This window comes from Eubalaena glacialis, chromosome 11 (assembly GCF_028564815.1).
Source record: "Eubalaena glacialis isolate mEubGla1 chromosome 11, mEubGla1.1.hap2.+ XY, whole genome shotgun sequence".
In the NCBI taxonomy this organism is placed as follows: Eukaryota; Metazoa; Chordata; class Mammalia; order Artiodactyla; family Balaenidae; genus Eubalaena; species Eubalaena glacialis.
Window position 1 is genome coordinate 46717849 of NC_083726.1, and position 13552 is coordinate 46731400.

General features: G+C 40.4%; 1 protein-coding gene across 2 annotated transcripts in view; it reads right to left on the bottom strand.

Moving 5' to 3' along the window:
• The window catches only part of TPH2 (tryptophan hydroxylase 2), an 86725-nt gene that overhangs the window by 28142 nt on the left and 45031 nt on the right, over positions 1 to 13552 (bottom strand). For both annotated transcript variants that reach the window (XM_061204683.1, XM_061204684.1), the window contains one exon: positions 8097 to 8223. In XM_061204683.1, coding sequence (XP_061060666.1) covers positions 8097 to 8223 — 127 coding nt within the window. The remainder of the gene's footprint in view (positions 1 to 8096; positions 8224 to 13552) is intronic.

The window sequence follows — 13552 nt, forward strand, 5'->3', positions numbered from 1 at the left end:
AGTTCCCCACCCCCAGCCAGGTAGGCAAGGTCATGAGAGACCGGGAAACAAGCTAAGGTCCTCCACAGACAGGAAAACATTAATTAGGAATTCATAAACTAAGGTTACCTTTACAATTATACTTCTAATGTGAATTATAGTCAATTGTTAGTTTAAGGCTGACTGTGTATTTCATTACTGCTCTCAGCATGAAAAAAGTCCTGGTTATACCTGGAAATTCAAACACACTTGATTCATGGCCATCAAAAACCCCAAACAATGCAAACTTTTTACTTGGAACTAATAAATTATTTGCTTTGATAAAGTACAAACAGAACCCTATATTACTAATTTTTTGACAGCCCTTTCCTACAAAAAAATTAGCTGGTGATCAGGTCTCTGCTCACAGTGAATTTCACCCTTTTAAAAAACATTCTAGACTCGTTATCTCTTAAACTGTGCTCCTTGGGATATTAATAGCTTGGGATGCTAATATGTCTTCCATAAAAAGAGACTTCAGTGACCATATAACGTACTTTCTTAATTTTCAAGTTCACATTTTAACATTTCTAAAATGGAGTTTCTTACAATGTCAAAAAATTTTGCTAGTTGAATCTTTTTCCCCTTTAAAAAAAACTATTAAATTAACTTAATGGCATCTTAAAATGGAGGAAACATGGTCAGTTTGTAAAAATAAAATTTTTATCACTTATAGGATTCGCTCTGCACATTATCTTATTAAAGGCCCTGAAAATCCTATACTTTGAAAACAAAGCTGTTTACTTCACTTAACCCAGTTTTTCCCAAATATATTTGCCCATTGATCCCTTCTGGCATACAACTCATAGTAACATTTCATGAGACTAATGTTCTGGGGACACATTCTGGTTACTCTTTCATTACCCTTGGCCAAGATGCTTTGCTCATCAGCTTTACCAAGACCCAGTGACAGAAGCCCTTCATCAGGAAGTGAAGGTAAACATGTTTTGGGATTGACAGAACTGAATGGATAACCTAAAACTCTCTGTAGAGGGAAAATTCCAAATGGGCCAGAGGCCGATTTATTCTGCTTGGGAAACATCTGTGGTGTATTCCTACTGATTGCTTTCTCCAACAAATGATGCACAGCTTTGTCTGTTTCAAATGCCTTTATGATGTGAGAAGTGAATAGACTGAATTGAAGCCATCTGCATCATAGGATGGGACACAGTGTTTGGTGAAAGGCGTCCCTTTACATTTCCTAACATTTGGGGAAAGAGAAATCAATAATTTTCTAGGACTAGTTCCTAAATTTACCTGATCAGCAAGTTTCTGTCTGTGCATTCCTGTAAAATTGAATGATATAAGTCATATGGCAAAATAGCAGGCGGCAGGAGAGTGTGAGAGCAGACACACAAAATGGAAGCAGTGACATGGCACTCAGAGATACAAGGGTGCATTTTCGGGCCCAGAATAAGTCCTAAATAAACTCATGTCACACCACACAATATTTATCTGGCAATACCCTATTAGCTTAGTTTTTAGCAAAAGTATTGAATATGGAAATAAAGCTAAAAGCTTACCACATGCCTTTTTTGGGGGGGGGGAGGCTAGCCATTAAGTTCAAGCCTGTTTTTTTAATGTATGTCTTTAAATCTCTCTTTTATTTATTTATTTATTTATTTATTTTTGGATGTGTTGGGTCATTGTTTCTGTGCGAGGGCTTTCTCTAGCTGCGGCGAGCGGGGGCCACTCTTCATCGCGGTGTGCGGGCCTCTCACTGTCGCGGCCTCTCTTGTTGCAGAGCACAAGCTCCAGACACGCAGGCTCAGTAGTTGTGGCTCACGGGCCCAGATGCTCCGCGGCATGTGGGATCTCCCCAGACCAGGGCTCGAACCCGTGTCCCCTGCATTAGCAGTCAGACTCTCAACCACTGCGCCACCAGGGAAGCCCACCACATGCCTTTTGAAAGACATACTCAAGCATTGTCTAACAGGTGCACTTGTGTAACGGTCACCCGCTTCTCTTGAACGAGGAGCATCAGCATTCCCTGGGATCTTATCAGAAATGCCAGATCTCAGGCCCCATTCCAGACCTACTTGGCCAGAATCTGACTCATAACAAGATCCCTAGGTTATTTTATACACATTACCATTTGAAAAACACTGGTCTAGGGAATATACCCTTTGTCTGACTTCCTATTTATATTGATTGAGGCCCAGATGCTGTTAATTTTATGAAGATTGATAAACTGCAAGTTATTTTTGTCCACTAGACATGCAAATGACTTCTGCCTGGTAGAAAAGATAACTTCAAGGTTACAGTTCTTTGCCCTGTAGAACATAAAACATTTCACACCTTGTTCCAGGATTCTTTCTTTCAGTGACTAGATAGTCTGTCTCTCAAATTCTTCTTTGAGCTACATTTACCATCTTGCTTTTCCCTCACGACTGAGTTAAATAAATCTTTGACACATGCTCAGCATATATGTATGACAGTCATGCTTGTGACTGTTTAAAGCTGTAATTCAAAACCAGTCACCTCTCAATAGCAATAAGATACTTATTTCTAGTGAAGATGGTAATAGCCGTCCTTTCTTGGGAAAAATAGTCAGTTGTCCAGTAAGCAGTAATTGAGAACGTCCAATATGATATAAAGATGAATCTAGCATGGGCTGGTCACTCAGCATGGTATAGTATAATGTATAATCTAACTTTAAATACAAGGGCTGGCAACTGAGAGCCTAGAGTTCTGGTTCAGCTTGCAAACATGATTTGCAGCCAAAGAACATTTTGTTTTATTTTCATTTTTGAATTCGAAGGCCTTTAGGTGTAATGTAATGTGTATTCTCTAGTTCTCCACAGGCTCCAGTACTCCTTGTTATCTTCTATCAGGCTATTTCACGCATACTGGCTACCTGTCTGGCCCCTGAAGGCACTTACGATTACCGTCCTTAAAGAAGACACTAATCTATTAAATCCATGTAAGCCAGTACTACAGTGGGAAATGGCTGGTCTGAAAATTACAGCACACGCTATGCAACCCTTTTGGGGCCTATTTTTGCATATCTATCATGCACAGACCCTGGACAGCTATGATGAGTATGAAAAGGGTGCAGCTGCCAAATCCAGCGGCCTTATTCATTATCCACCAGAGGGCAAATTATTTACGTGTATAACAATGCATTTCACATACAGTTACCAAGCATCATCATCAATTTCTTCAGATACAAAAGAGTTTCATTTAAACGGTTCTCAGGGAGTAGATACCATTGTCCACATAAAACAGCAGAGCTAGCTTCATTAGCTTCATTCTCAAAAATGAGCATTATTAAAATGTCAAAATAAATATCACGCAGAAATATAGCAAGAAGAGACAGTAGGTATAGGCAATCACCTAGTCCCTCTGAAATCAGACCCAGAAGTTCAGAAGCAGCTTTGAACAAAACAAGAGTTTGGCGGCGCCCATTAGGCTTGGGGGAGGCTGTATTCTGCCTTAGATGGATTGGTTGACAGCACATCACAGAAAGTTATTAAGTGTCTACTTTCACCAGGCATGACTCTCTTTTTCATAAGTGCTTAAGTTCACTAAACAAGGAAAAGCAGGCACTCTACAAACAAAGTCATTAATAATATAAATCTCACCTAGAGTAAAAGAATAATATGGGCTGTCTCATTGCTCTGCATAAATAGTGATTTCTGTGGTTTTCCATTTGTCCTCTCTATGGATTTTTCTCCTTGGTGCATCTCATCTCTCATTTTATTCTAGTACTTTTTCAGGAGACTTAATGAACACATCTTGGAGGAAATCAGCTAATAATACCTCCATTTCTCATCTGGACAGCCAAGAGGCCTCGCTAACCACCACTCTTCCCCTACCATTGGACTTTTTACCCCTCCCAGTGAGGGCTTATCTCTTAATCTCTTAGTCCTTGCAATGGGGTCATTAAATTGGTCTTCTAGCTTCAGTATATGGCTTGACAGTCCCTAATATGCATGCCATCCAGTAGGTTATTTATTCCTGGGTTTACTGTGAAACTGCCTGGCTGGAATCTGTGTTTTCTTTCAAAACCAACTTCCAGCAGTTTTCTATTCACTTTGTTTTTAACTGAGGGCTGGGATGTGGTTCTAGAAGTCAAACGCAGGTACAGTATCATTTCAGAAAAAAGCCTCCCTAGCATCCTCACACTGTGAGCCCATCTTCCTCCGTATTCTTCCCATCACACGGAAAAAGCTTTCCAAATTTCTCCTTGGTCTGCAAAACGCTTTCCAAAGTAAGTGGGCAGTCTATAAAATTGGAAAATATTGGACCTGCAAGGCTTGTGAGAGACAGAAAATCAAAGAGAGCTGAGGTAGGGGCAACATGCAACATCATGAAAAGAGAAATGAGTAGATCAGGCAAGACCTTGGTGAGGCACCACCCCCAGCCCGAACTTCTCCACTGCATTTACAAGAGACTCAAAATCTTTTCAGTCTTTTGAAAGTTTATACTCTCTTTGGTATAAACTTTCAAAAGACTTAAAAGTCAAAGCCACCATGAGGTTCCAGACATGTTGGCTCCCTTGGGAGACTCTTGATCCTCCCTAACCTGTCACCAATTATTTCTATACAGAGAAGAACCTCTCTGCTGGTCCCTGCCCGATTCTGAGCCCCGGTCTCCGACAATGAACTCAGAATTCACACACACTTAGAAGACTGACCTTAAATCCACTTCTCCTACATATCTGCTTATGTACGTAAATAAAAGTTAACACTGACTCTGGGTTTTCTGTATTTTTGTGTACTAGATCATGAGTTCTGTCAAGTAAGTACAACTTCTTTGTCTTTTCCCTATTCCTACCTCATGGTACCTAGGATTCTTTAGCCACTTAAAGAATATCTGTTGACTGGAATTGGCTTCTACAGAAAAGCAGGTACATTCTAGGCAAAGAACAATTGAAAAAGAGGACAAAAGAAAGTGAGAGAAACAAGATTAATGATCTAATGATCTCTAATAGATGGAAGTGTTTTTGGCTACTGGGGCTAGGGCAATCCATGGCCAAGGGTGTTGGAACCATGCTAAAGAATATAAATTCCAAAAGAAAACTTACTCATCCTCCAAATTCACTGGCCCTGGTAAAACAGGTTTCAAGGTTCAATTATTAGTTTTATCTTGCAAGTGTAAAAATAGAAACAATAATGGCCCCCCAAAGATATCCATGTCTTAATCTCCAGAACTTGTGAATATGTTACCTTTGCAGACATGGATTTTGAATGGATACCTTTGAATTATCCAGGTAGGCTCCTGGATACCTCATCAGTCCTTAAAAGCAACAGTCAGTGAGAGAGAGAGAGAGATGTGACGATGGTAGGAAGGTCAGAGAGATGCAACATTACTGTTCTGAAGACGGAGGAAGGGGGCCACAAGCCAAGGAATGCAGGCAGCCTTTAGCAGCTGGAAAAAGCAAGGAAATAGATTCTCCCCCAGAGCTTCCAGAGAGGAACACAGCCCTACTGACACCTTAATCTTAGCCCAGTGAGAAGTGTGTCAGACTTGTAACTTTATGAAACTGTAAGATAACAGATTTATATTGTTTTAAGTCAGGAGTAATTTGTTAATTGTAATGATAGAAAATGAACACAAAAGGCAATCCTTGGCTTCAGCATTGCCCTCTAAACTGGTGAACTGGCATTCCCTGTCTAGCCCCCAAACCAGAAAGATTTCTTATTCTAAATGAAACTGTCCCTCTACTCTTCCTTTCCCCCTTCACCACTTGGCTGGCTTTTTCTCATCTTTCAAGACTCAGCACAAAGTTTCTCTCCTCTGACAAATCTTAGTTTTATCTATATAAACTATGAATTTCTGAAAAGTGAGGGCCCTGTCATATTCCTTGTAAATGTTAGTTTGAATGATGGAATTAATCAATCATCATTTAGTGGAAGGGACAATAAAACTGCTTTCTTGTCACTACTTTTAAGAAAAAAATTAGATCACTCACTAGGATCTACCTACATTCACATCCATGAAGTCCTACCTCATTCCTTCTCCTCCTCTCTTTGGACACACGGGCGCACACACACATACACACACACACACTCACACAGCCTGGCAGGATTGAATCCCAGTTTGTAGCTGTTCAGAAAAAGACTAGTAAGCAAAACATTCATCTCTGATCAAGAGTATAAACTGCAGGGATCAAAGGCTGAAACCAGGACATTTCAAGAGAAATTTGAAAGGCACAGAAAAGTTCCAAAATATGGAGTCTAAAGCCGGAGCTTAGGTTTGAGAATTAAATAACAGAACTTATGTTGTGGAGGTTTTAAAATACATTTACAAACACTTTGATGCTCCTTTCTCCAAACAGTGGAGACGAATTCTCCTCCCCTTGAGTATGGGCTGGAGTGAGTCCCTTCTAATGAATAAAATGTGGCTGATGTGATCAGCATACGATCAAGCCACAAAAGGCATTACAACTTCCTCCCTCAGTAACTATCTCTGTCTGTCTGTCTCTTCCATTCTCTTTCTCTCTTTCTTTCTTTCTCTCTGTCTCTCTCTCTCTCTCTCTCTTCTGAAGGAAGCCTGTTGCCAACAGCCACATGACTGAGCCATCTTGGGAGAACCTTCCCAAACCTGAAGACATCTACGGGCCCAGCCCACATCTTAACACCAACCACAGGAAAGTCCCTAAGCCAAAACCACTCAGCTAAGCTGCTCCCGAATCTCCGAACACAGAAACTATGAGATTATAAATGTTTATTGTTTTAAGCCACTAAATTTTGGAATTACTTGTTACGCAGTAATAGATAGCCAATATACGTGAGATAAAATCCCTAGAGTAGAGGTTACAAATTGGAAGCCTAGCTCCTAATTCAGTCTACAAATATATTTTCCTCAGCTTGTAATGGCAGATTTCTTTTTAAGAGCCAAAATTTTTAAATCATTAAATTTCACTTAGAAATCTAGATTTCCAGCCTCTCTCAAAATTTTGGAGATCCAGCCACACAAAGGCCCACATTCCCATCTGGCAGGCTTCTGCTGTAGAAGAGGCATGCTCTCCTGAGTTCACCGCAGTCCCCACTCAACCCTACTCATGCCCACACTGACGCCAACAGCATGGCTTTTGCACTGCTATTTCTCTTTTAGTAGAAAAATATTTCTCAGTTCCTGTATCTCTATCAAAATTAGGAAACAAAAGGTATACTGAAAGGGCTTTGCAACTTAAGAAATCTAGGAGAACACTTGTTTCTTGGTGGGAGTGAAGAATATTCCTACATGCCTAATACACCATCAATGTGTGTCTGTGTCAAATACACACAGTTTAGGATCCTATATTTTCTTCCTCCAGTACCTTTGCTCATTGAGGCTAACACACTGGACCCTGTAGGTAGGTGAGTTTGCTAAACCTGCTCTTTCTTACTCGGGGCTCCTCGAAATGGGGCTAGGATGAGGCATATGAGCTTGCTAGATCTGGCTCTTCAGCAGCTTAAAGGTAGCCGCCAACATTACACCTTTCCTCTCATACTGCTTGTTTTGAGAAGAACCTTGCTGAGACCATAGTATCTATTAAATCTTTTTCTGGTTTTGCACTTACAATAATTGTTTAGCATGAGCTGCTTATTGCTGGCTCAAATTGTGTCTGACCAAACCCATACTGACTAATCAGAAATAATCCCGAGTACAACCTCTACTTTACCATAAATGCACAATTTTCATTATTACAAATGTTTCTAGGAAATAAACATTGAACTAGAACAAGAGTTGGCAAATTGCAGCACACAAGCCAAATCTGGCCCACTGCCAGCTTTTATAAATAAAGTTTTATCGGAACACAGCCACACATTCATTTATGTACTGTCTGTGGCTGCTTTTACACCACACTGGCTGAGCTAAGTAGTTATGACAGAGACCTCATGACCTGCAAGCCTCAAATATTTACAATCTAGCCAATCCCTGAATGAGAAGGATAAAATACAAAGATTTTGACAGTTAATAGGCCAAGAACACATTGTACTTCAAAGGAACACACATGGGGAAAAGTAAAGACGCCATGCCCTCTCCAGAATGTTTGCCTTATCACTCATAGTCAGTAACCCTAAAACTTTCTTTACCTTACGAATGGACATGAACAGAATGGGTTTTTAGGTTGAAAATGAACTCACTGTGGCTAGTTTCTGAACGTCTTCATCTGATGCTCCCAGAGATGCCAGGCCTATTTCTTGTGAAAACTGGGCAAACTTAGGATCTGCAAGTAGAGGGACATGTCCCAGGAGTTCGTGACATGTGTCTCTGAAAAGAAAAACATCACAGAGAAATGTTAGACAAGTTAAGCTATCACTGGCAGAACAAGACCTAAAATTCTAATTATAACCTTGTTACTGTAATTAATGTTACCAAATTTCACCAATCCTAAGGTTTTTTATCAACTCTGAAATCCAGATACATCTTACAACCATGGCATCCTAAATTATATGATATACGATATGTTAACAAAATAATAGTGACTAATATTTTCAAGAGCGTATCATATGCCAAACATGTGTTAAGTGTTTTATTACATGCACTGTCTCTTTGAATACTCAAGAGAAACTTGAATTAAAGTAACTTATTGGTGCAACATTCTGTAGACCAGGGGTGTGCAAACTACAGCTGCAGGTCAAATCTGGCCTACTGCCTGTTTCTGTAAATAAAGTTTTATTGGAACACAGCCATGCCCATTCATTAATGTATTGTCTATGGCTCCTTTTGCCTAAAACGGCAGAGCTGAGTAGTTGTGACTGAGACCATATGGCCCACAAAGCCTAAAACATTTACTAGCTGGACCTTTACTGAAAAAGTTTGCCGATTCTTGCTACAGACAGTGGTAAAGCCAAAACTTGAATCCAGCTTATCATGATTTTTAAACTATTGCTCTCAACCATTAAGTTACACTGCATCCCACGTTACAGTTTGCAGGGCACTGGGAAACAGCAGAAGATCCTATTATCATCAACAGATGTCTTTTCCCGTGGACCATTTATCTGTCTATAACACAAGCAACTCTTTTGAGCCTTCACACTGGAAGACCCTCCCAGTCCCCTGCTTTGACTAGCCTGAACTAGGTAATAATAGAAGTTTACATCCTCTCTCATTTGCCTGTGCTTCCACTTGGAGCCAGAGACCAGGCAAAGGCAGGTATGTGTCACAATGAAGCAAGGCGGATGCCTTCCTGAGTCATTGCCATGAATCACAAACCGTTTCCTGATACCAAGCTATCCTGGAATATATGACTCTCTGGAAATGAATCAAAAGGCAACAATATTTTATTTTCTTGACAAAAACTAATGAGCCAGGTAGTAATTAAAAGATGTTTCCTAATTTCACCTGGGCTCCTCGTAAGTGTATCACTTCAAATAGATGCTATAACATAAATGCCAGGTACTACCACCAATATCACAAGTATAAAGTAAGTTGGATGGTCATGAGGCTGAAGCAGGGGAATGGTGGTCAAGGGCAGACGATGGGTGCCAACATAAGACATATGGCATTACTTGGTCAAAAAGTTCTGTTCTCACAGCTCAAACCACATGCCCAACCCTGGCCAGCCACTTCCCAGACACATCAGGTTGAAAAAGCAGCCAACTGAGAATACGTGGACATGATACTGAAGGAAACTCCAAATTCATTCTCTATCAACAGTATGCCAACAGCCTCCTTTTTGCACAGAAACTGAATTTGTGGAAAAGCATATGTGGTGGTTACTCTCCAGTCACACTGCTTAAGGTGGTGAATCAGACTCATTGGATTTTAGGGAATAAGGAGAATTTAAATGTTATCAGAGCCCCTCATCTTACCTATGAAGAAATTAAAGACAGAAGGAGGAAAAAAAGAAAGCTAACATAGTGCCTTCCCTGGTGGCGCAGTGGTTAAGAATCTGCCTGCCAATGCAGGGGACATGGGTTCAAGCCCTGGTCCAGGAAGATCCCACGTGCCACAGAGCAACTAAACCCGTGCGCCACAACTACTGAGCCTGCGCTCTAGAGCCTTCGAGCCACAGCTACTGGAGCCTGCGTGCATAGAGCCCGTGCTCTGCAACAAGAGAAGCCACTGCTCGCCGCAACTAGAGAAAACCCGTGCACAGCAAGGAAGACCCAACACAGCCAAAAGTAAATAAATAAATAAATTTATTTTTAAAAAAAAAAAAGGAAAGCTAACATATACTGAGCTCCTATTATGTGCTGGGTACTGGGCTAAATGTTTTCATATCCCATTAGTAATTTCATCTTCACTTACAAAGAAGTCTTATTATTCCCATTTGATAAATGGGGAAACTAACATTCAGTAAATTTAAGCATTTTTTCCCCAAGGACACACTGTTAATAAGAGACAGACAAGATTTGAAATCAAATTCCTCTGACTCAAAGCTATGCTCCTCCTGTTCTATTAACTTACAAGGTGGAGTAAACGAGAAGGGCTGGGCGGGGCACAGCTTCAGTTGTGGGGAACGTTTAACCAAGCTGGTTAGCACAGGTTAAAATGTAGCCAGTGTGTCCTAAGTCTCTTTTCCTGCCACTCAGTCCTCAACCCTCCAGATTACCGGAGGAGCCTTTTTAAAAATACCGATGACTGGGCGCTACATAAGAGCAATGCCGTCAGACTCTCTGGGACAGACCTCAGCAGCTATATTGTTTTAAAAGCTCGCAGGGTGATCATAAGACACAGGCAGGGTGGAGACGCCCTGTCATAACAGATGATGCTCGGAACACCCTGAACAGGCTTCAAGCAACTAGTACTTAAAACTAAAGCTAAATGTGATTATGTAATTTTGAGCTGCCCAAATTTAATGCCACTAAAATTACACCATACAAACATACATACATACTGAGGAACAATGAAAGGTGGTAAGGAAAGTTCACTAGGTAGCAAGTTACTCCTCCACATGCACTTGACTCAGTTAGAGATCAGTTAAAGGTGTTTGATTCAGCATACGTCTATGCTGAGAGTGGACCCTGTAGACTCACTCCTGTGATCAGTTTTTTAAAGGTCATACAGTCTGCACCAATGTTGGAATTGAGAGGCCCACCATGGATAAATCTGAGTACCCCCACTGTCGCTTATGATGTAAATACTAAAACACCCCTACTGAACCAGGCAGAAAATATGACAACAATAATTTCAAAATTAGACCAGAGGTCAAACTCCAGGGAAATACTAAAGATGGTGAGTATTAGCTCATGGTATGAATAAATAAATTAAACAGTAGCTAAAAGAACAACTATTGTGGCCAACATGTATTGAATGCTTCCTATGGGTCAGGCACAGTGCTGGGTGCTTCCTAATGTGAGAATGGGATAGGTCATGGTTACAGTGGTGGATTCTTGTTGCAAAACTGGGTTTACTTTTGAGCTTGTTAAATACTTGAAGAAGACAGTCTTCTACCTGCCTAAGTACCAATGGAGTCCAAAGGCTTATAGGTAGAAGGGAAAGTGAAAAGTTGGCAGTTAAAAAGGAAAGAAGAAGGAAAATAAGAGAGATCCAAAGACTTTAAGGAGTCAATTCTTTGTGGTAGAAAAGGAGCTATCACCTGAGATTTAAGTTAAGGTGTAATTATCAGAAACCTATAACTCACAGCCAACTTAAGAACCTTTAATAGCATTACAAGGTAATCCAACCATACACAGAAGAGAAATTATAAATTTGAAAGAAAAAAATCATACAACACAGCAGAATAAGTTATATTGTTTCATTAAGAATGAAAGCCTGAAGCAAGAAGTCTAACAGAATTACTAATGGAATGCTCGGGATGCCTTTGCCCTGTTCTAAGTAGAAATGATTGCGCTAGTTTGTACCTTCTTCGCCGCTCTGTCTCCACGTAGAGACCCTAAGAAGGAACTGCTGTTCAGATCTCTGAGCAAGTAGAGATGCAGTTCGTACAGTAACCCCACTTCTCATTGAGTCAAGGCTCAAGCACCTATATTTGAAGACCATAAATAAGGTTATTATCTTTTATGACTTTGGTGGAACATTCTCAGAAATAAACACTGGATTGTTCTCATCCCAGTGTCTTTGGCCAAGACACGTGGTATAGACAAAGGAAACTGAAGTGCCTGGAAACTCTTCAAACAACAAAGAAAGATGTTTAATGTTGCTAATTAAAGCAATTAATTAACTTTGAAAAGTTGACATTTTTTTCATTTCTTTGAGACCAAAGGACTTGGAAGCTGGGTTGAGGAGCTTTCAGGGGCTGAAAGAGGTTCCAGAATGTTGGGAATCTGCAGGAGAAGACTGAGCCTCCTCTCCAAACTTTGTATCAATTTCCGTGGGACTGAAGTCATGCTGTCTCACACCGCTTCTCAAAGTGCAATAGTTATTATGTCCTGCCTGTAAAGTAGTTCACGATCCCTTTGCTGGTGTTTCATCCACAGCTGGAACCCTGAATATCTAATTATGAACAGGTTTCTGATGTGAGTCCACAACTATGGCCTTATCTCACCAGATCTCTCTTAAAAGATTCAATTATTTGGCTATAATTGCACCTGTCAGCACATGCTGCCTCCAATCTCCATCCACATCGGCAAACTTCTCTTTTTAACTCACATCCCTTTGATGCATTTTCGCCTGAATAATGCTTCTCAGAGCCCTTTTCACAGAAGCACTCTGTTCACTGGAAATGTAGGACCTTTCAAAACTGTTAACACTGTAAAACATCATGTCTCCTTTTGAAAAAAAAAATAGAAAGAAAAAGAAAAGCTAGAGCTGATATCAGACACTAAACTTTTTGCTGCTCTAAATTGGAATCTTCTCTGATAAGCCCTGTTAGGAGGATTCTAAAGCTTACAAAGGGACCTGGGCAAAATGCCTCCAGGGAATTCTTAAATCATTCTAAGGAAGCTGCAATCACTTTGCTGCTGGGAAAAGAAGGGTCCTAGTTGTTAAATTCAAATTCAAAATGGGTCTGGCATTCTTCTCCTCTTATCAGTTTTCAAAGCTGACTCGTCCTGCTTCGTGTTGAACAACTTTTTATTTTTGCTGTAAATTAAAGCTTTTAAGAAGCAGTGAGTGGGCATGCAGCATTTGCTTCCCATCCCAAATCAGCACATCTGTCTTTGAAACCCTATTTCTATAGGTTTTGTTTGTTCTAAATAACACAGAAGCCAACACTTTAGCTAAATCATGAAGAGAAGAAAAGGAAGATGGTGTTGGGGGATGGGGGGTGGAGGCTGCACTGATGAAAAGAAACAGGAGGAGGAGCTGGAAGCCAAAATAGCGTATTTTTTCAGCTTTCACACAACCTTCGATGGGTAAGGGCAAGTAATCTGGAATAACACACTGGGGCACATTGAAAAGGGGGTGACTTGGTTTGTTTTCACTTCACTGAGGAGATAATAACAGGAATTAATTTGGTATTGAGGCAATTGTTTTCAGTGCTTGTTTTAGAGCCATATACAGAGTTTCTTTAGATTTAAAATAGCATACTGTAAAATCTGGCCAATAAGATAAGATTTTAGGCCGTTCTGATGATCACTCCGCCTTATGCCCCTGTCAGGTTATAAATAAATACATATGTGGCCCTCTTTTTATGAAGCCAAGCACTTGGATATTGCCCTGGTGGAAATCTTCTTTCCTTTTTTCCCCCTAG